The 25,333-nt window shown below is 32.9% G+C and overlaps 1 protein-coding gene across 1 annotated transcript in view; it reads right to left on the reverse strand.

The window, feature by feature from the left end:
* LOC139515879 (E3 ubiquitin-protein ligase rnf213-alpha-like) overlaps positions 1-25,333 on the reverse strand; it is a 161,502-nt gene that overhangs the window by 135,263 nt on the left and 906 nt on the right. Inside the window, exon 2 of the mRNA XM_071305655.1 lies at positions 9,070-9,154. Within this exon, the coding sequence (XP_071161756.1) occupies positions 9,070-9,154 (85 nt within the window). The remainder of the gene's footprint in view (positions 1-9,069; positions 9,155-25,333) is intronic.

The following is a 25,333-nucleotide window of genomic DNA, read 5'->3' on the forward strand; positions in this document are numbered from 1 at the left end:
AAATATGTTCTATTCCCAATGGATATCCATTCTATATATGTGGTGATTTCAATAGTCGGATAGGCGAAATGGAAGATTTTATTCGAGGAGTTGATAATGTACCTTTCCTAGAAGTGATTGATTTTAAATCCAACAGCTATGGAGAATTGTTTTGTGATTTTTTTGTCAAATATAAATTGTTGTGTATTAAATGGTAGAAATAGTATGAAAAATGATTTAACCTACATATCAACACGGGGTTCATCAGTTGTCGATTATTGTGTCGTACCATATGAAAATTTAAATTGTTTCAAGAAATTTGAAGTCATCAGAGCTAGTGAATTAGCTAATGAAAGTGTTTCTATAGGGTCAGTTGAACCCAGATTCATTCCTGATCATTCCATATTATGCTGGGAAATGGAAAGTTATATGTGTGGTAATATTGTAAAGGAAAATATCAATGTAAAAAATCAAAATGTTCAGAAACGTGTTATATATGATGTCAAAAATTTTCCGAATAGTTGGTTAGAAGATGAAAATGTTATTAATAGTATAAGTTCATGTATTAGAGATATAGAAAAAGAAAGGGTAAACAAGATGATGTAGATAATATATATTGTGAATTTGTTAATATAATGCATAATGTGATGAATTCCAAACTAAATACAAAAACAAAACTTTTGAATAGTTGTAACAATAAAAGAAGACGTTTCAAGAAACCGTGGTGGTCCAATGACTTGACTTCAAAGTAGAATGAGACATGTTCGGCCGAGAACCAGTCTCTGCGTTGTACGAACAATAGCAATAAATCTGGATTAAGAACTCTATATTTGAACAAGAGAAAGGACTTTGATAAACTTGTTCAGCAATCTAAACGCTGTTATTGGCACCAATGTCAAGAAGACTTGTTATATATGAACAATAATGACTCCAAACAATTTTGGCGGGAAATTGGTAACATTGGTATAGGAAATGAAAGGCAATCGGCTATTCCGAAAGAATTTATGCTGTCAGATGGTTCTGTAACAAACAATTTGGACTCAGTATTGCATAAATGGAAGGATTGTTTTTTATAATTTGTTAAATCAAGGTAACAACTCAGATCCTAAACTTGTAAAAGAAGATTTAAATTTAGAAAATATTATTGTTTCTGATTTATTAGATGATGAAATAACTTTTGATGAAGTTCATAATATTGTCATGAGTTCAAAGAATAATAAAAGTTCAGGTGTAGATTTAATTCAATCTGAATTGTGTAAAAATTTCTTAGTTATTTGTACTTTAACAAAATTATTTAATTTATGTTTTATATGTTAAAATTCCAAATACTTGGAATAAAGGTATAATTAATCCAATACCAAAATGTTTAACTTCTGATCCTAGTGATCCATTGTCATACAGAAGTATTACTTTAGCACCATGTGCATACAAACTTTATTGTAGTGTTTTAAATAATAGATTAACAAAATGGTTAGATGAAAGGGAGATAATTAATGATGAACAAAATGGTTTTATCAAAGGCAGGAGTACTATTGACCATGTCTCCACCTTAACGTCAATAATTGAAACTAGAAAAAAATGTAAATTGTCAACTTTTGTCTCTTTTGTAGATTTTAAGAAGGCATATGATACAATTGACAGGTCACTATTGTTTAACAAATTAACAGATTTAGGTATAAGTACAAAGTTTATGTGTGCTTTGCAAGCCATTTATTCAAATATAGAATGCTGTGTTAGTGTGAACGGAAATACTACTGATTGGTTCAGTGTAAATACTTGTTTGAAACAAGGATGTGTTTTATCCACAGTTATTTTAATATTTTTATTAATATCTTAAATGATGATATAAAAGCATTAAATACTGGTATACTAGACATTGACGGAGAAAAGGTTGCTATTTTGTTATATGCAGATGATCTTGTTGTATTGTCTGAAAATACAGAAGATATGCAGAAATTGATTAATGTATAAGGTGTATGGTGTAATGATAATTGTTTAAAAGTTAATTTAAATAAATCAAAACTCATGCATTTTAGAAATCCCTCTGTGATAAGATCAGATTGTGTTTTTAATATAAATGATGAAGTCATTGATTATGTTTCTAGCTATCAATATTTAGGATAAGTATTAAATGATTTTTTAGATTATAAAGTTATGGCAAAGGCAGTTGCAAAGTCTGCAAGTCTGGCATAAGCCTTCTTATAGTAAAATGTAAAGCACATGGTGGCTTGCAACATAATATTTTCACCAAATTGTTTGACACATTAGTTTGGTCAGTCATCAATTACGGCTCAGCTATTTTGGGTACAAGTGAATTATCCTGCATCTCAGCAGTTCAGAACCGAGCCATGAGATTTTATATGGGAGTTGGAAAGTATACTCCCAATTATGCTGTTTCAGGTGACATGGGTTGGAAGCCTCCATGTGTTAAACAGTGGTCTTACATTTTAAGACACTGGGCAAGATATACAAGAATGGATAAAGACAGGATAAATTATAAATTATTTATGTGGTCAATTAGAAAAAGTAGATATAAAATTAAAAATTGGAGTTATAAAGTGATAGAAATGTTGAAACTTTACACTATGGACAGATTTTGTAATGTAGATGATTATATACTAGATAAAAATATAATCCATCAGTTAGAAGTTAATGTTTTTGATAATTATGAAACTGAATAGAGTACAAAGCTTGATTCTTATGGTCAAGGAAATAAGTTAAGAACTTATAAATTGTTTAAATTTTCATACTCTACTGAACAATATTTGTTGCAAAATATACCTATTCGATATCGCAGTGCATATGCGAAATTTAGATGTGAAGTAGCACCTTTAAAAATTGAAACTGATCGTTACGAAAGATTAGATTTAGATAAAAGATTATGTTTCAATTGTGATGATATAGAAGATGAAAAATATGTATTGTTAACATGTCCATTATAGGAAGATTTACAATGTAAGGCAGTCTTTATTTATTGATATAATTCAACAAAATGATATGTTTTTTAACTTTTTCAGATGATGAAAAATTTATAGTTTTGTTCAAAAATGAAAATGTTTGTAGTTCTGTTTCCAAAACCTGCCATAATATTTTATTGCGACGAAATAGTATCTTATACTGTTAAAAATCAGGTTTTTTTTATTATGTACATGTATCAGGTTTTATCCTTGAATGTGCATTGTGATATTGCACTTTTATGTTTTGTGAAAATAACAAAACTATGTTTTAATTCTGTTGTTTTAAAATTGTATATAACAGTCTCTCATAGTTCTTTTAAGAATGGCACATGCATTCTGAATTTTTATATTGTGTACTTGATATTATATTGTGTTTATACTTGTATGGTGTCTTCCCGATTGTCCCACTTTTTGAAATAACAGGTAAAAAGGTAGTGAAATTTTGTGGGACAATTGGGAAGTTTAATTGTGGGACAATCGGGAATTGTTTTGATTGTGATTAATCTGTTTTATAGTGTAAAGTAGGAAATTACAGGTAACTAAAAACAATTCTTGTAAATATGAAAAAAAGAAGATAAAATGATTATTAAATATTTTGTTTTGCACATATTAATATGAAATAGCAGTAAACATAGAATATAATGTTAAGTCATTAAATATAATATATCAAGCGCTACTCATTTCTTCATTAATGTATTATAATGGGTTTCAATCAAGCATTTTAGAACACAATTAAATGCCTGTTCTTCTTTGAGGTAGTTTAGTAGTGTATATATGTTTGGGTGTGGCACTGGGATCATTTTCTTCAAGCCGCTGTGCCAACCTTCTAAGTGGTTGGTTGTTCTTGGTCCTTCTGTTTGGTAGTGACATGCTGTCTGTTTGCTTCAACCCAGTAGGTAGTGACGTAATCTGTAAAAGGGGTAGTATTTGCAGTTGAGTCTGAATTTTCCAACTCTGCTAGTTCATGGAATATGACGTCTTCTACTTCTGCTGTTGGTACGAGTGGGAGAACTGCTGCCCTGCGTATCAGTTGGTGGATGTCTGGTTCCCCTTTGTAGTTAGTGACGAGCCCTGTTGATTGCATTTTAAGCCAAATACATTGTGTTAAGTGGAAAAAACAGTCTTTGATAGTAGTTCTCGGAAAAGATTATCTGGCAGAATTCTGTACAGCAGATTCGTAATCTATGAAGAAATTATTTGGGTTCAGTTGAATCTGGTGATTGCTGCAAGCAGTCTTCAGTAGTGAGAAGAATCTGGTATAGTTGTCTTCTGACTTTCCAAGTGCAAAAACCAGTGGGAACATCTCTCCATCAATCAGTGCATGTAAAGTATACAGCTGTTCAAAGATTGATGGACATGTGTAAAAGGTACCATCAGCGGAGATTGTATTGTTGTCATTGTTTGTCAGGTGTTGTAAGTTGCTGTCAGTGGCGAATACAAGAATCTTATCGAAGGTACCATCGTTGATAAGCAAGAATCTTTCAGCAGCTGTAGTTTGGGTCCAATCATCCTGGAGGTCAATGTTCGGTAGATATGTTGGTAGATGTGGTATAAGGTCCCCTCGCTGACGATAAAGACTGGACTTCAGAGAAGGGGAAGTTGGTAGCTGTTCAACCATCCTTTGAGTACCATCATTCCATTCTTGTGTACGAAGCTTGGCTATTTCCTATTTATAGATTGCTGGTACAGGAGTAGTCTCTGCTCTACATCTTTTCTTTATGTGTTGCAATACTTTGGTCACCTCTAGTTTGGCTGGGTTTGGTGGATGATTGTGTACTAGGTTGAATCCAATGGGTATGTTGTTTAATGTACGAATAGTTGAAGGGCAGGTTCTTGTAGCACATCTTCAGTATACTCTATCATTGCGTCTGTTCTTAACCTGGAAACGGATTTCTCTGTATACAAGGCTCTGCCCACCTCGCTCGTTGTCTATAAACGTGACTTGTAACTGCGCGTTAGCCATCTATACTTCAAGTTAAAATTACTGATTATGCTCAAAATCTCAGCATTTCCACATTATAACGCACTAATGAGAAGTGCTCATTGAGCATCCTACATGTATAGTTATCACATTTAGCAGCTTGGGCTGTGTGACATGAACAATGTTCTAAGAGCATCCTCTACTCATACAAAAAAAAACAAGAGGCTCTCAAGAGCCTGAATCGCTCACCTGGTAAACAATGCCTTATTGAACATATTGAACCATGCCAGGCAAACATGTACAGCTAACAATTCTTCAATATTACAAATATATATGACTTACTGTTTATAAATAAAGAAAATGAGACCAAAACACAAACACTTAAAACTTATCAATGGACTGTGAAAATGAGGTCAAGTTCAAATAAAACCTGCGTAACCGACATTTAGATCATAAAATATTTTCATACACCAAATATAGTTGACCTAATGCATAAAGTATTAAAAAAACTTTATTTTATACACCCTACTGATCATTCAGTTGAAGTTTGGTTGAATTTGGTTGAGTAGTTTTAGAGGAGAAGATTTTTTAAAGTTAGCAAATATGATGAACAAATTGTGAAAAAATTGTCATTAAAGGACAATAACCCCTTAAGGGGTCAATTGACAATTTTGGTCATATTTAACTTATTTGTAGATCTTACTTTGCTGATCATTTTTGCTGTTTACAGTTTATCTTTATCTATAATGATATTCAAGATAATGACCAAAAACTGCAAAATTTCCTTAAAATTACCAATTAAGTGGCAGCAACCCAACAATGGTTTGTTTGATTCGTCTGAAAATTTCAGGGCTGATAGATCTTGACCTAATGAACATTTTTACCCACGTCAGATTTGCTCTAAATGCTTTCGTTTTTGAGATATAAGCCAAAAACTGCATTTGACCCCTATGTTCTATTTAAAGTAAGGGCGGCCATGTTTTTTGACGGATCAAAAAACGAAGCACACACTTTGTGCAGGATAATCTAAGGAACTATCATGCTAAGTTTCATCCAAATCCATTCAGTAGTTTCAGAGGAGAAGATTTTTTAAAGTTAGCAAATATGATGAACAAATTGTGAAAAATTGTCATTAAAGGACATTTACCCCTTAAGGGGTCAATTGACAATTTTGGTCATATTAACCTATTTGTAGATCTTACTTTGCTGATCACTTTTGCTGTTTACAGTTTATCTATAATGATATTCAAGATAATGACCAAAAACTGCAAAATTTCCATAAAATTACCAATTAAGTGGCAGCAACCCAACAATGGTTTGATTGATTCGTCTGAATTTCAGGGCTGATAGATCTTGACCTAATGAACATTTTTACCCCATGTCAGATTTGCTCTAAATGCTTTCGTTTTTGAGATATAAGCCAAAAACTGCATTTGACCCCTATGTTCTATTTAAAGTAAGGGCGGCCATGTTTTTTGACGGATCAAAAATCGAAGCACACACTTTGTGCAGGATAATCTAAGGAACTATCATGCTAAGTTTCATCCAAATCCATTCAGTAGTTTCAGAGGAGAAGATTTTTTAAAGTTAGCAAATATGATGAACAAATTGTGAAAAATTGTCATTAAAGGACATTTACCCCTTAAGGGGTCAATTGACAATTTTGGTCATATTAACCTATTTGTAGATCTTACTTTGCTGATCATTTTTGCTGTTTACAGTTTATCTTCATCTATAATAATATTCAAGATAATGACCAAAAACTGCAAAATTTCCTTAAAATTACCAATTAAGTGGCAGCAACCCAACAATGGTTTGTTTGATTCATCTGAAAATTTCTGGGCTGATAGATCTTGACCTAATGAACATTTTTACCCCATGTCAGATTTGCTCTAAATGCTTCCGTTTTTGAGATATAAGCCAAAAACTGCATTTGACCCCTATGTTCTATTTTAAGTAACGGCGGCCATGTTTTTTGACGGATCAAAAATCGAAGCACACACTTTGTGCAGGATAATCTAAGGAACAATTATTTTAAGTTTCATTCAAATCCATTTAGTAGTTTCAGAGGAGAAGATATTTGAAAAATTGTTTAGGCCAGGTGAGCTAATAATTACAAACTGTAATTAGATTACTCTTTTTTCGATTGTATGCATTATTTTAATACTTATTTAGAATCTTAACCAAAAAAAATATATTATAAATGTTGTTAGAATGAAATTCAAAACAGTGTGGCTGTGGCCATTGATTGACACATTAAATTCATCCATTGACTGAGACAATTTAGGTGAACGTTTGTATGTAACGACCATTGCTCACTGTGTACTTTTTAAAGACACTTTATCTATGGGGTCACCAAAGGTTCTCAACACCTTAATAAAGTAATTCGAAAAAAATAATCAGAAATAACACGATGTTTTGATTTATATCAATTATATAAATCAAAACATAAAGGTTATTCCTGATTAATTTTTCGAACTATTTTATAATTAAAGGCGTTAAGAAACCTTGGTGACCCCACAGTTTAAATGTCTATCGTAGGTACGTCGTGAACAGTGGTCGTTACAGACAAACGTTCACGTAAATTGTCCCAGTCAATGGATGAATTTAATGTGTCAATCAATGGCAACAGCCACACTGTTTTGAATTTCATTCTATTTGTAATTGTTTTATAATTAAAAGTATCATTTTAGATATGTTTTTAGATACGAAATGTTATTTTATTTAATAATTAAAAGTGCATTAATTTCATAATTTAAAAAAAATCATATCTTATACTTAATAAAATGGATATAATATAAAAATAATACTTTGAAAAGGTAATAGTTAATTCTTGTTATTTTAACAAAATAAACACAAAGTCTTCTGTTTATTAAAAAACATTTCACATAAAAAATAATGTGGGACAATCAGAACTTTTCAGGTGGGACAATCGGGAATAAACCACTTGTATGTATGTGGTGAGACTTTAATAAACTATTGAATCTACTTATAATTACTTGATTAGATTATTACCAGTGTGTTTGCATATTGAGTACATGTAGTAAATGAGCTATCAATTAGGGTATACAATTCTTTGGACTATTATCTAGTCATAGGTAATAATGTTGGTTCATTCTCATTTATCCAGCTTTTTAAAATTATAGGTAGTACAGGTAAAAAAAAAAGTTGGATAGATGAGATCAAAGGTAATTAAGAACAAAGGGTTCTTCAATTAGAGTTTGGGTTGAATGACAGGTGAAAAATAAGACTGAAAATTACACCCGGATTAAAGTTTCTGTAGTATTATTTAGTATAGCATGTTAAAGTGTACAAAGTAAAGTTACTGACATTTAGTTAATGTAATGTAAATCATTTGAAAGTATTTTAAAGCTTTTTAACCGTTAATTAAAATGTGAATTGGATAGAAAAATATCAGTTGCACTTTTATTCATGAAGAGATTTGTCAATGAGATGGAGGTTTTTTTTGTGTAATAGATCCTCTTCGTTCATTTTTTTTTTCTGTTCTTCTGACCAAATGAACCAAATGGGACAAAATATAAGTTGAATACGTTTTACTACACAAAGACTGAACAGAACAAAATTCAAACAACATATATACATATATATATAAATTGTTATGTACAATAAACGGCAAAAATATCTTTTATATACCCCATCAATCAATATGTTAAACTTTTATATATATATAAGCAAAAGCAGTTCAAGCACAATGGTTAAAAATTACTGCCACAAAAATATTAATAGCACACCGTGACTAAATGAATGTTCAGTAGATTCACACAACATACAATGGCAGGGTTTTACCTTCAATATATAAAATGGGTATAATTTTGTGTTTTCTTTCTGTAAATGTTTTACCGAGCGAGTACTCGAGTATCGCTCGGTAAATCCAACGAGTACTCGATTAGTAAATCTTCACAGAGTTGTCATCCCTACTATTATTCAAAAGAAACTTTCAACAAAGTTCTACAGTGATCCCAAGTCCCCAAGCTTTTATTTAATACCAAAACTACCCAAATGTTACACCTATTGACAAACTATTTAGTTAAGATATGTGCTTGTATGTTCTTTTCGACCGGGCTGCCGAATCAGTGATTCTATACCTTAAATTTCTAGATTGATTGGTTTACACCGTTTATCAATCGAAGATGACGGACGACGGTTATTTGCCGTAATCGTAGGATCATTAATTTACATATCAAATCATACCTTTCTGCTCCATAAGCAGTAGATCCCGGACATAATGATGGCACTGGTTGACTGTTCAATGATGTGCCTTGTGCAGGATTGTCACCTGAAAAAAATATATTGTTTATTTTTATTTGAAAGTTTTTCTATACCAGTAATATTAAGTCTTTATTTTCCCGTGAGGTCCATACCAGTTATAGATGATTTAAACAATTTTTATATTATGAATTTGGGTAAAAAATTTACAAGTTAAGTGAAATTGCTAAGCACTTTGTTAAACCGCTTTTAATTTTAAAAATCAAAATGCTGAAACAGGTCAAATAAATTTAAAGATATAGCCTACTAAGCAAATCACCAAAAAAGCTATCGCTTTTATGAAGTCAATTGATGATTTCAGTAACTTAGTATTTTGTTTGGCATTTTTGCTGCTTACACTTTCTGATCCAGAAACAATGGAAAAAATGTTTTCAAAATATTTCTTATGAAAAATGATATCTAGGTTACAGTAATTCAGTCTATGATGGTTTGATGAAGCTCTTGTTGAGTTGTATAGGCTAAACCTTCGGTTGAATGTAAATCGAAACTCCCTTAAACTAAGCCAATTTATAAGAAAAATATAAAAAAAAAATCAAAACATATTGCTATAAATATTTTCATGCATTTCAAAACAAAGAGGCTTCTGTCAAAGTATCATTAACCTCCGTGAAGGTTTGAGCGATAATTAATGTCTTAAAAACTTAAACCAACCACTGCATCTTAATCGATTGTAACTGTCCACGCTGTGCTTATGTTATATATCTATCTAATTAGTTAAGCCTTTTTCAACTGATTTGTATACTTCGTTCTTATGTTGTATTGTTACAAAACTGTCATAGGTTACGGGGAGTGTTGGGATCCCGCTAACAGGTTTAACTCCATTACATTGTGTATGTATGTGCCCGTCACAAGTCAGGAGCCTGTAATTAAGTGGATGTCGCTTGTTGCTGTGTTACATATTAGTTTTTCGTTCAATTTTTGTATATTAATTAGGCTGTTAGTTTTCTCGTTTGAATTGTTAAATACATTTGTGATTTCGGGGCATTTTATAGCTGACGATACGATATGGGTTTTGCTTATTGTTGAAGACCGTACAGTGATCTATCGCTGTTAATTTCGGTGTCATTTGGTCTCTCGTGGAGAGCTATCTCATTTGCAATCAAACCACAACTTCTTTTTTATATTATGTAAAATAATGAGAGATGGTATATGATGACTGATCAGACAACTATCCAAAATATACATGAAGGTTTGACTTTTAATTTGCGTCTAAACAAACTAAAGTCAGGAGCCTGTAATTAAGCCAGGAGCCTGTTATTAAGTCAGGAGCCTGTAATTCAGTGGTTGTCGTTTGTTTATGTGTTACATATTTGTTTTTCGTTAATTTTTTTATATAAGTAAGGCCGTTAGTTTTCTCGTTTGAATTGTTTCACATTGTCATACCGGGGCCTTTTATAGCTGACTATGCGGTATAGGCTTTGCTCATGGTTGAAGGCCGTACGGTGACCTATAGTTGTTAATGTCTGTGTCATTTTGGTCTCTTGTAGAAAGTTGTTTCGTTGGCAATCATATTTTTTTTATATTTAACTACAAACAAAACCTAATATTTAATGACCAACACAGAAGGCCATAACTCGAGTAAACAAAAAAATAGTGATGCAAATCAGAACTGTTCGACGAAGTTACTGTAATCAGTATTATCCTTTTTAAACATTAATTTGATAAACAAGATAGTCAATTTCTGAACCTCATTTGTTATATCCCCAAACCCCGAAGTTATCCAATTATAATTATTTGGTTAAAAATGTATTTATGATTAGAACCAAACATTCTCTGTATACGGTGTATCTGAAAGGAGGCTGAAAATGCAATATAAATCATTGTTTATGAACAAAGGCGTTTATAAGGACACAAGTAGGTAAAATAAGTAATAACTCATTTGTGATTCGTGACTAATCCTTATAAAATAACAACTGATCGTTCAGCTTATTAGACTTGAACAAAGGTTGAAAGTGAAGAAAAAAACTTTTATTTCAATGCAATTCAATTAATGGCCGCAAAGTGAGGTAAAATATTAGCTACTAGATACATTTAGTTCAGGTTTGTCAGTAAGTACTTGAAAAACATTACGAACAAGAAGTAATTGTAACCGGATGCTATTACGAAGTCTCCCAAACAAAGCTCCCATAACTCGCCATTCCTATGGTCCCATCCTTTTACAAGTATTCAAACAGGAGGGGTTCGTGGTGACCACCAGGGACTTTGATTTGTTTTATTGTCCCATACAAGAATATATATGGTTTAGGGGTGGGTATCTCAACCATTTAAAAGTTTTTCATACATGTGGGGTGGGGTGACTCACATGAACTCTCCCTATATTTCATTTGATGTGTTTTATTCTTCCGTACAAGAATATATATGGTTTAGGTGTGGGGTGACTACCATAGACTCTCCCTATATTTCATTTGATGTGTTTTATTCTTCCGTACAAGCATATATATGGATTAGGGGTGGGGATCTTGACCGTTAACAAGTTTTAAAACAAGAGGGGGTGGGGTGACCCCCTAAAGACTTCCCTTTTATTTTATTTCATTTGTTTTATCGTCCCCTACAAGAATATATATGGCTTAGGGGTGGGGATCTGGACCGTTTAAAAGATAATAGCACATTCTCAAATTGAACAGGGTGGGGGTGACCCCAGGGACTTACCTTGAATTTCATTTCATTAGCTTTATTGTCCCCTACAAGAATATAACATGGTTTAGGAGTGGGGTTCTGGACTGTTTACAAAATGATAGCACATTCTCAAATTGAACGGGTTGGGGTGACCCCAAGGGACTTCCCTTTAATTTCATTTGATTTGTTTTATCGTCCCATTCAAGAATATAGATGGTTTAGGGATTGACATCTGACCGTTTACAAGCTTTCAAACAAGAGGGGGTGGCGTGACCCCCTAGGGACTTCCCTTTTAATTCATTCCATTTGTTGTATTGTCCCCTACAAGAAAATATATGGTTTAGGGGTGGGGATCTGGACCGTTTACAAGTTAATAGCACATTCTCAAATTGAACGGGGTGGGGGTGATCCCCAGGGACTTCCCTTTTATTTCATTTGATTTGTTTTATTGTCCCCTACAAGAATATATATAGGTTAGGGGTGGGGATCTGGACCGTTTACAAGATAATAGTATATACTCAAATTGAACGGGGTGGGGGTGACCCCTAGGGACTTCCCTTTAATTTCGTTTGATTTGTTTTATCGTCCCATTCAAGAATATATATGGTTTAGGGGTGGGGATCTGGACTGTTTACAAGATAATAGCATATTCTCAAATTGAAGGGGGAGGGATGACCCCCCAGGGACTCATCCTATATTTCATGTGATTTATTTTATTGTCCTATGATCATTTCTGAAGATTGCGTGTTTATTACTTACAGTTTTCAAGTTATATTCATTTGAAAATTTTAGAAAATAAAATCCCATAGGGTTCCATAGTAAACCCCTCCCTCCTTTCTGCCCCCCAAAATACCCCTTAATAGACCCAAATGCACACACGAAAGATTGATGGCTCACCTAGACATTTAGTCTAAAATTCTATGAAACCCTAAGTAAATCTGACCAGCAGTTTTGGAGAAACGCTGCGGACAAGTTCATTTTTAAAAGTGACGGAAGAAAAGGAAGAAGAAGAAGAAGAAGAAACAATAAGTCTCCAAACTTTGTTTGGGAGACTTAATAATTGATTTTCTGTATTCCCTATCAGTTTATTAGTGTCAGAAACCGTAATGCTTAAAAAAGATTCTCAAAACAAGTTAACAAGAATTATAGTCATCTGATAATTTGAAGAATTTATCTGTTCATAACAAATTGTCATTGTATAATTTTTAAGCATGGTTGGTGTCCAAATTGCTAGTTGATGCCACCAACCATGGTTCAAATTTGAACTTAAATACATATCTTTAACATGGGTATGCACTACAAGTGTAATCATATTTACAACAAAAAAAGCGATGCTGAGCATGCATGTAATATGTGAATACTTAAAATGTTATAAGCTGCTATTGCACGGTATGTATTTGTTTGTATTATTTTTTTCCTGTTTCTACAGGGACTTTCTATACTGACTTAGTATAGAGAGTCCGTGGTTTGTAAAAAATAATAATAAATAATAATAATTTACCTTTTGAATGAAAGGAGAACTCTTACATTGAAAATGAATGATGTAAATCTAGATTCTAATAATAGCCGAAGGGAGCTCACATTCACAACAGTTAAAGCATTGCTGAATTAGTGAACAAAGCATTTTTCTCATTAACTTGAAAATCCACCTATTTTTATAATAGAAAAAACCCGAATTTTAAGACATAAATTATAAAATTCCTGATAAAAAGCGATGCTGAGCATGCATGTAATATGCTTGAAACATATTCAAAGAACAAAGTTTTATAACTTTCTAATGTCATTTCCAAAATTTATCAAAACCTAAATCTTACTGTGGATTCCTATATTTTTCGTGGATGTCAATTCTCCTGGATTGTTGAAAACTTGCATATTCATCGATATTTGATTTTGTGGTTTTAACAATCCAGACAGACAAATAGCAATAAGGTGTTTAGGAAAACATGACCTAAAACCTCCTTCATATAAGACAAAAATACATGGGAACTCATACTGAATGGTCAAATGTGTTCAATATGAAAATTGCAGCTAAGATGGTAAAATCACAAATCAGCCGTTTCTGTAAATGGACTATGACTTTTGAGCAAATTTAAAAGTAGTCCGAGATTACTCTGAGATTACTCTGACGTCCAACGGCTGTTTTGCCAGACAAGCTGGGGCCGTGGGACGTCAGAGCTCGTCCCATATCAAAAACTGGATATTTGCCCACCCAAAATAGATGCGCTGCTTCGCCGCTTCTGATGCCGACTGACGGCCATGGAGTTATATAAATCGGGCACCAATCTGTTCATTTTTCATTTATCTCTTCATTTATGTAAGTTTCACCTACCTGCCAACCTTTATTTTTCCATATTTTAACAGTTTTCACAGTGACCCATCGATTTCGGCATTTTGCCGTTGGACGTCAGAGTAATCTCGAACTAATTTAAAGGGAAATGACAGGGAAGGGGCCAAATAGTGTTCAAGGGGAGCAAATGCCCTTTCATTCGGTATGCAGGTTTCAAAAATAGAGGGAGAATAAGAGGGAAAGTTGAGTCATCTTATTAGACTTCAGTTAAATAATGACTTATGAAGTTATGTAGACTTATACCCACTAATTTAAAAAAAAAAAAAAAAAAACCCACAGAACTTTGTCTAATTCACTTTGACTACTGATATGCAAACCTAAAAACAGAAAAATATATCATAAAATAGTGATTGAAAGATTCATAACACTTTGAAAGGATAATTCAGACACGTGTTACACGGGGAGCATGTTTGTTTACAAATAATAATGTCACGTGATCGCGCAGACCTCACATATTGCATCGCCCTTACACTCCACTGATACATTACCCATTATCATGCAAACATGCAACGTGAATGTGATTGGTTATCAAATAATACAGAAATAATGCATGCACAGTTTATGAAGAAATTAGTTCATCAAATAGATCGATCTTCACTTTTGACACGAATAGGTCGGGTTGACATTTCAGTCATCGGGGATAATATTGAGATAAATGGGATAAAACTGACCGTCAAAAAGGTCTAGAGAAGCACATCAGTAGAACCTTAACATTAATAAGTAATACTTACCAAAATTTTTCTAATTAATAAACTATATAACTGAAATTTCACACAAAGATAACGGTAAATAATTATGATGGTGGTCCATGCTGGTTAAATTGGCGCGAAATAATATTCTTACTCCTATTGCTTTACGTAAAAAAAATGTATAGAATTGAATTTGACTAAAGTTGAACATAAAAAAACGTGAATATGCAAAAGCCTGTTAATATATAAATGATAAAAGTGTGTATAAATTTCTGTAAACGAATTTACCCGTATACTTCACTAAGAATTACATTTGAGCGCAAGGAGATCTTTATTGTGAATTGGTTTATTAACTCAGGGTCGAAGTTCAACATGTTTATATTAACGGAATTTTTTTGCGTTGCTTTTTTAAAATCATTGAGGCCATCTATTTTTATTACGGGTTTCCACATCTTTAAATCGGAATTATAGAAAAAATGGAATGTTGTTAGCAGAATCAAAACAGAAATGATGAACACTGCAACATTTTCAGCAAAACATAAATAGGATGGAGGATCTGTATATATATATATATTCACATTATTTGTAAAACTCTCCTTATTCATGTGAAGCGTGTGCTTTACATCGAGGCTTGTGCTTTACATCGAGGCTTTCTATGCTTATCATCGACGCCACAGTACTTCAACCAATCAGACAACGTTTATTTGGGACATTCGACCTGTTTTAACTCAGATTTTGGAATTTTTTAATCGAAATTATAGAAAAATGGAATGTTGTTAGTACATATAAAATAGAAAAAGATGAATACTATTAGTTAAAGCAAGTTTGGATGGGGTTCTGTGTATTTACATTGTTTGTACAACTCTCCTTACTGATGCCATATTTTGGAATTTCCGTGACCTAAATGGTTCGCGAAAATTAATATTTTTATATATAGTATAGTAATTATAGCGAGGTGTAAAATGCTGACAAATATGATGCCGACTCAATGACATGTGAAATTAGCATAGAGCATGACATGACATGCAGGATTATTTAACTTCAAATAAGAAAATTCAGAATTTTTGTTATTTCGAAGCAAACCTACAAGACACGCTCGAAATTTATGATTTGATGTATTCTAGAAAATCAACAGTTCACGACTAAAAAGAATCAGTACATTACGAACATACATTTTTTAGAATTATATTATTTTCTACCTTGCAAAACCAATAAAAATAAAATTGAGAATGGAAATGGGGAATGTGTCAAAGAGACCACAACTCGACCAAAGAGCATAAAATAGCCGAAGGCAACCAAAGGGCTTTATCACAGCGAAAAAATCCCGCTCACAGAGGCGTGATTTAGCTGCCCCATAAACAAAAATGTGAACTAGTTAAACACCAAAACATATAATGACGACTTCAGTATGTATATTAATGAAATTTATCCTGTTGAACTTACTTTAAATAAAGCTAATACTAACAATGACCACTGCCCTTTTCTCGATCTTGATATCTATATCACTAATGGAAAGCTGAATACTAAAATTTATGATAAAAGGGATGATTTTTCATTTCCTATCGTTAATTATCCGTTTTTAGATGGTGACGTTCCCTTGTCACCATCTTACGGTGTTTATATATCTCAACTTGTACGATTCGCTCATGTATGTAACAATGTTTAAGATTTTAACGAGAGAAATTTATGGATTACTGAAAAATTATTACACCAGGGTTTTCGATATCACAAACTAGTCAAAACATTTACTAAATTTTATCATCGGTATAAAGACATCATTCGTAAATATAGCTCAACATGCAGACTTCTAATACGTTCAGGTATTTCACATCCAATTTTTTATGGTAATATTCTTTATAAAGCACAAAGGTGTCAGTATTCACCTCAGAAACTTACAAAACCTTTGAATAGACTTATTAAGAAGGGATATAATTACGATACTGTTGTCAAGTCATTAAAGATTGCATATTTTGGCGTTAATATTGAGTCACTGATAAGGTCTTTGCATCGGAACTAAACACATTATTTTTTTTTTAAAAACAGTTGTTGGCATGACACGGGTTATGTTCTTCTCATATATGTTATGATGGTATGATACTAAACCCCTAACGGGAAGGATTGTGCCTGATGTTCATATGATGAAATCATAATCTTTCAGTCAGTTTAATTGAAGTCTGGAGCTGGCATGTCAGTTAACTGCTAGTAGTCTGTTGTTATTTATGTATTATTGTCATTTTGTTTATTTTCTTTGGTTACATCTTCTGACATCAGACTCGGATTTCTCTTGAACTGAATTTTAATGTACGTATTGTTATGCGTTTACTTTACTACATTGGTTAGAGGTATAGGGGGAGGGTTGAGATCTCACAAACATGTTTAACCCCGCCGCATTTTTGCGCCTGTCCCAAGTCAGGAGCCTCTAGCCTTTGTTAGTCTTGTATTATTCTTGTGTACAATTTGGAAATTAGTATGGCGTTTATTAAATGTATCACTGGGCTAGTATATATTTGTTTAGGGGCCAGCTGAAGGACGCCTCCGGGTGCGGGAATTTCTCGCTACATTGAAGACCTGTTGGTGACCCTCTGCTGTTGTTTTTTTTTGGTCGGGTTGTTGTCTCTTTGACACATTCCCCATTTCCATTCTCAATTGTACATTAACTAAAACAAAAAACATACCAAACTAACAAAGGCTAGAACGTCTGACTTGGAATAGGCGCAAAACTGCAGCTCCTTTCCCTAATACTCTAGCCAATGTAGAAAAAAAATCACACACAGCAATACGCACAATAAAACTCAGTTTAAAAGAAGTCCGAGTCAAATGTCATAATAGGTAACAAAAGAAACTAAGCTAATTTATATAAATGACAATGAAAATGATACATAAATCAACAAAGATCTACTAGCAGTTACTTACATTCCATCTCCAGACCTCAATTAAACTGATAGGAAGTTTATATCTTCATCATATGAAAATCAAGCACAGTTCTTCCTGTTAGGGGTTACGTATCATACAATCAAACAATACAATACAAATAAGAACATAACCCGTATTGGGTAAACAACTTGTTTTATAGTGGAAGATAATAGCAAGCAAAATCAAGGGAATTGTGCAAATGATGATACAAGAATGAAAATTAGCACGAAGCATCATTATTATATACATTTTAAGAAAAAACTGCTGGCCATAAGAAAATTTATTTTTTTCAAGATGTCCACCACATTTTCTAAAATGGCTGTTTGATTGAAATACTTATTTTTCTGGAAAACGTTTTCGTTGACCTTCTTTAAGTAAAAAATATTATCAGGTTTGGTGGATAACTTCTTTACATGTGACAAATATACTAAAAATGAATATTTGACCATGTTCTGGGTTTGCGCATGCGTGAAAATTTTACAAAATTCACACACAAACATTTGAACTATTTATTTCATGCTTATAGCGCTTTTGAGTTTTTAATGATGTTATGAATTTGTTTGATGACGTTTTTAAAGGTTATGATACACATGCGTTAAACAATTTCGCGCATGCGCAAACTATTTATGAATAAAGAACATATATACACGCACTACAGGTGCACAATGATGGAAATCGTAGTTCTAACAGATTAGGATTTGAAATTCTTAAACATATCTTGGTCGTCATTAATTCCTCTAAGCATCTAGGCTCTTCTGTTCGAATATAAAGTGTTACTTCTTTGGCGCCACTTTTTGAAAACAAGCACTTTCAGTTCCAATGATCAAGCATTCGATGGATAAGGTGAAAAAGGTGGTTAAGTTTCTAAATATCGGGCAAACATCTATTATGGCTGCAGATAAGCGTATTGGCTAAGCAATTTTAGTTAGAATGGCAAGATTTGTACAGAGAACACAAGTTTATCGTTATGTTTGGTGGATTGTCCATGGCTTGCTTTAAAATTCTGAGTGATAAATTGCGCGATAGTGGATGGACATGTGTCCTCACTGAAGCCAATATTGCAACACCTAGAATGGCAGATGCTTTTCGAGTATGTTCAAATGTAATTAGGAATGGACACGCGCATCAGATAACTGCATGTGGTTTGCTTGAATTGATAATGCCAGTCGTTATGAAAGCGTAAACACAGAAAATATAGTTCATGGCTCTGTGACGTTGAAGTATGTGACCAACGGGTGTAAGGAAAGAGAGTCATATATCGACCACAGTTTAATTTATTCAAATTCAAATATATTCTATTGCTAATCAAAGCGCCCACAAGGAGCAGAACAATCAACATTAATTACATACAAATGATTACAAGTGATTCAATATGATTAAGACACAATGTTATAAAAAAAAAAAAAAACAAAAAAAAAAAACAACCAAACCAAAAAATATTTATTAAGACAAGTACAAGAATACAACAAGCACAGTGTTTAATAATATAAGGGGGGTCACTGGGCATTTCTATATCTATATATCATTTAAGGAAACTTTCCTATATGAGGATAAATTTTCCAATAATTCTCCGAGTTTCTGGAGTATGAAAATATCTTCAGAGGACATTAGCCAAATAAATTGTGATTTAATATCTAAACCACTAAAATTTTTAAACCGTTGTTTTATTTCATTTAAAAAGTTGAAACGAATATTTGAAAGTTTGTGGCACTGAAGAAGAAAAGGAATTTCATCCTCAACCTCAGTACCGCACAATTTACAGATACGTTCTGACACTGTCAGATTTTTGTACTTTCCCCTCTCAATCTCTAAATCGAAATTTTTTCCTGCAAAAGGTAATTTTCTAAGCAAAATCTGCTTTTAAAAAGTCTATAAGTTCTGAGCTTGTTACCATATACATGTAGTTTATTGCCTCTGAAATCATTATTAAGCTCAGTTTGCCATATTAAATCATATTTTGATTGCATCTTTTTGCATAAATAGTTTTTTAACTTCGTCTTTAAATTAAGTGCATAATTTTCATTGATGCTAAAGTATTTAAATAAAGTTTGAATACTGGTATACCAGCTCTTTTACTCAGTTTAATTTATGGCGTTCAATTATGAATTTCAAACTTCATGTGCCTTCAGTACTACGCTCATATCACGAGTCAAATATCGTACTTTTCAAACAGTCCATATCAAGCATGATACCAATCTTGGTCTTGATCGTGTAAATTATGCAAGATATAGATTCCCTTAACAAACAGCACCCACAGGTTGCAATGACATTTGTAAATGGTAATTTTAACTGTACGTAAGACCAGCAAGTTGATTTCTTATATTACAAATGATCAGACACAAACACGGAACAATGAGTCGTGAACGGCGATGTTGGTACCATACGTTTATCCTTTCGAGACGATGGATGATAGCTGGAGCAGAAGTCAGTAGACTGGTAGATGAATTTGAAAGATTCAGTGGTTTGAGTCATTCTACACCAGATGAACGACGGCATGACGTCTCTACGAAAACACAAACGGATTTCTTCGAAAAACTTTGAAGGCTTTCTAAAGTGATGAACGAGTTTGGAAATCCATTAATTTCTAGAAGAGTCGTCAGATTTGTACAAAATGTACTCTTTTAAGGAAATTGTTGATTCAGAAGTAGGTACGATATGTATATAAACTACAAGATATTGGGTACAAACAGTACGATCTTGTGAAGCAAATATGAAAAGAAGGGAATCTGCTTTTTTAACCAGATGAAAAAGAACGTTTCCATATAAAAGTCGTAAAATGAAACTGGAAACTTCTGTCAAAAAACAAAGCTAGAGAACCTGAACACTGATTGGGATCTCTTTTCTAGACTTTTCATTTCTTCTTTAGCCATGAAAATCAAACTGCACCTCCGTCTTTGTGTCAGGATGAGGTATTAAATCGCAGCAAATGGGTATACTTGAAACATTCTGCGATTTGCCATCAACTGATTAAAATTCAGACGCATTTATCGTTGGTGTGGCAGCAATGGTTAATTTATTGCCACCACTTGGGGCAAACATATTTCATGATTATACAAATGATATCATACTGCCTTACATAAAATCGTTCTTCAATAAGTATCCAAGAGTAAACATCGATTTGATGTTTACTAAATACGTTATTCTAAGGCTGGGACGAAAACAAAAGGCAAAGTACTGGTGCTAGACGGAAAGTGTTTGGTTCTGGTAGAACGCCAAAGGTTTGGAGTAGTTTTCTTCGTGTAGATGACAACAAAACGGAATTGTTTCTTGCCGATATAATTGCTTCTTTAGAGACTAATGAAAATGCTTATGCTACTCAAGGTGAAAATATTCTTTGCAATTTCAATACGGATACCTCCCAGTTATCCCTTGTAACCATAAAAAAGCAGATACACGAATGATTGTCCATGATAAGCATGCTGCTGAAAATGGTTGTAAAAAGTAATTTCAAGTAGTACTGACATAGATCATGTAGATGTAGTAGTATTAGGAATTGCAGTACTCGCAAGATTAGGTGTGGACAAATTGTGGATAGGTTTTTGAAGGAATAAAGACTTGCGATGGCTTCCTGTACATGTCATATCAAATGCGTTTGGTCCTGGTGTAGCAGCTTTTCCTTCTTCCATGCATTAAGTTGGTGTGACACTGTGTCGACACTTCATCGAAAAGTGAAGAGGTCAGCTTGGCAGATATTGGAAGTATTCTCAGATGTAACGGACGTTTTTTCCCGATTTTGTATGAAGACACAGACATGGACATCATTGAAGTATTTGTTTGCATCATGCACGGAAACATCACCGTTTGCTGTTAAGGAGACACGATTAAAATCGTTTGCAAGAAAGCAGCGGCCTTATGATGCTATTCCGCCTAACACAGAATCATTATCATTTACTGTGGTAGGCGGAATAGTATCATAAGGCCGCTACTTCCTTGCAAACGATTTTAAATTCTGGGGCACATCAAAAGAGAAGCATATCAAGTTGGAGATGTTTTGGCTCGTCCGGATTTATGCATTCGACAGGTTCATATACCAAGCCATGAACACAAAAAGACAATAGGAAACCAAAACGGACTTTGTTGGTTGCCGCTGATTCTCGTGTCATGATTTTTTGAAATGCGGATGCAAGAAATAAGCTGTGTTTGTAACTGTAAATGCTACCGTTCTGACCTTTCGTGTACAGGTTGGTGTATTGGTGTTCAAAATATTTTGACTATTATATTTATTGTGTCTGTTTATTTAACGCATCAATGTAAATATATCGGAAATTGATGAGACTGTCATCCATGTATCTTCACAGAAGGAATTTACTTAAAAGTTTAAACAGTAAAGTTGACCTTATACAGTATAAACAGTATATGACTATTCTGTATGAATACTTGTGTGATGCAAGATGTATGAGAAATATGTTTGAGAAACACTTTTTAAAGAACAACATTGTTGTACTAGAAACCGAGGGATTCATAACATTCATTTTTATAATTTTCGTGTTGATTATTTATGTCATTATACTTAAAACATTCTTGTGATATTTTTGAGTAATATGTAATATGTCTGTCGTATATAAATGTTGAATTAAAGAATCAAAAAAATGCATCTTGACTTGATGAATGTTGTATTGAATAAATTTTGATTTTTCTTTCTTATTATATTTTTATTTGTTTTACTGCTTTCAGTATTATCTGAAGTGCCTTGGACTATACCCTATACATGTATATATCTACTGTTTCGAAAACCACTCCCCTCAATCCTACAATGGTTTTGAGGAAATACTCGATATTTGACAATGCCGAGGATATAGAAACCCTTACATGATTATTCTATAGTTCCTTGTTCACTTAAACATTTTATTTGTCTCACCGTTAGTTGACATTTGAACGGCTATACTTAGATTTTTTTATTCTGTTTTACAATACTTACGAATATGTTCCGAACCATATCAATATTTGGACCATATGCGTGCGGTCATGACCATATGCGTATACTCATATGGTCTGACCGTACGCGTATGATTGGACCATATCAGTATTATATTCGTTTTATTATCAACGGGCCGGACCATATGAGGTATTTGGACCATAAGGGTTTTTTGTTAATATCCAATCTGAAAACAGTATATCTAGTTAAAACAAAAATCTCGATTTGAAATAAATGTATAATACCATGTAATATAAATTCTTCAAAAACTGAATAACTGATTTTGATTATTAGACTCCAGCAAGCAAGCACGCTACTCGTGTTTATTTGTTGGAATCCAAAATTAATATCAATAGCGAAATTATAACGGCTCTTTTTGTTCAGCTAGAAAGAAATTATTGGAACAGTCCAATAAAGCATTGTATGCACTATATAGAAAGATAAGAAATATTGCAATACCCGTAGATATACAGCTAAAGCTTTTTGATTGTCTTATTCTACCTATAATGATTTACTCTAGTGAAGTATGGGGATTTGAAAATAAACAGGGATTGGAACGGATGCACTTGCAGTTTTGTAAAACTATTCTGCACGTGAGGAAAAGTACGCCAAATTTTATGGTTTACGGGGAACTGGGTCGTTATCCCATTGATATTACTATTAAGGTACGTATGGTTATGTTTTGGAATGATATGCTCTCAAGTACATTAAATCCATTTTTGATGAATGTGGTCTTACTTTTATATGGAATGATCAAATACCTATGAATAGAGAAATATTGAAATCTCTTGTCAAACAAAAACTTGTTGATCAGTTTATACAACAATGGTTTTCTGTAATTAATAATTCTTCTAGAGGAGAATTCTATGGTAAATTCAAAAGTATATTTGAATTAGAACCCTATCTACTTCGATTGGGAAATACTGATAGATTGTATATGGCTAAATTTAGATGCTCAAATCTTAAATTCCCAATTGAAACGGGAAGATGGGAAAATATTTTAAAAGAAAATAGGATATGTCATCTATGTAATCAAAATATTGGCGACGAATATCACTATTTGTGTGTTTGTTCACATCCTAGTGTATCACTTCTTAGACAAAATCTTGTACCTAATTATTACCTACAATATCCTTCAAGGCAAAAATTAATCGGTTTACTTTCATTTTGCAACATAAAGGTGTATAGGAAAGTATGTACTTTCCTTAGAAAGATTACTTATTTTTTGTAGATGCAATTTTTATACATTTGTATATATTAATGTACTCACAATCACTGAACAATAAGAAAGAATTCTGTATATATATGTAATCCTCTAAACTCAATAGGTAATATATATAATGTATATGTCTCAATGTCATGAAAATCACGTGCTATTATCGTACACTACTCTGCTGTCGATTTATATGTATACTTTATTATGTTTTGACCTCTTGTACACGTTTGTGTCTGAGGAAATAAAATATTTTGTCTTTTTTGTCTTTGTCGTATTAAATAGTAGTAGAACGTTGTAGTATATAATGCCATTTTGTGATTTTCAGACATATCTCGAAATGGTTCTGTTACGTGTTTATGCTCAGTGTTATCTTAAGTGGTCGATGGAATTGGTCGCTAGTGGTCGATGGAATTGGTCGTTAGCTTGATTGGTCGATAGAATTGGTCGCTAGCTTGAGTCTGGTCTTATGACAATATATATAAAAGATATACCAACTTTTCATAAAAAATTTAAATTGCTGAGAGCATTTTTGAGTAATTGTCCGAAAACGGGAACATACCCCTTTTTTAATTAATGTACACCTTCAACTCGAAAAAGTAAAGTCGAAGGTTTTTAAAAATCGAAATGGAGCTTACGAAAATACATATAAAAGATTTACTAACGTTTCATAAAAACTGCTGAGAGTATTTTTGAGTAATTGTCCGAAAACTGGAAAATACCCCTTTTTTTAATGAATGAACCTTCACCTAGGAAACGTAAAATCGAAAAAAATTATAAAGCATTTCTGAGTAATTGTCCGAAAACTGGAAAATCCCTCTTTTTCAAATGAATAAACCCCTTCAACTCGGAACATTAAAATCTAAAGTTTATAAAAATCGAAAGGGAGCTTACGACAATAGATATAAAAGATTTACTAGCGTTTCATGAAAACTGCTGAGAGCTATTTTGAGTAATTGTCCGAAAACTGGAAAATCCACCTTTTTTAATGAACAGAACCCTTCAACATGGAAACGTAAAATCTAAAATTTATAAAAATCGAAAAGAAGCTCACGTCAATAGATAAAAACAATTCAATAAATTGAATCTATCTAGTGTTTATAGCGGGTTTTTTTAGTTGATGTCCGACATGTTGACGACGGAGGGACAGACGGACAACGGTATACCATAATACGTCCCGTAAACAGGCGTATACAAATGGATAATTAATAATAGGAAATGAAAAATCATCTCTTTTATCATAAATTTTCGTATTCAGCTTCCCGTTAAAGATATAGATATCAAGATCCAGGAACGGAAAGTGTCCATTGTTAGTATAAGCTTTATTCAAAGTCAGTTCAGCAGAATACATCTCTTTACTGTACAAACTGAAGTCGTCATAATTGAGGGCCAATTTATCATCCAAATATCTAAAAGGGTTATTAAATGTATGTATCAGATGTTCTTTGCTGCTTTTATGCATAAATTGTATTACATAACAATACATAAACAGGTCC

Source organism: Mytilus edulis, chromosome 1 (genome assembly GCF_963676685.1).
Source record: "Mytilus edulis chromosome 1, xbMytEdul2.2, whole genome shotgun sequence".
NCBI classification, from domain to species: domain Eukaryota; kingdom Metazoa; phylum Mollusca; class Bivalvia; order Mytilida; family Mytilidae; genus Mytilus; species Mytilus edulis.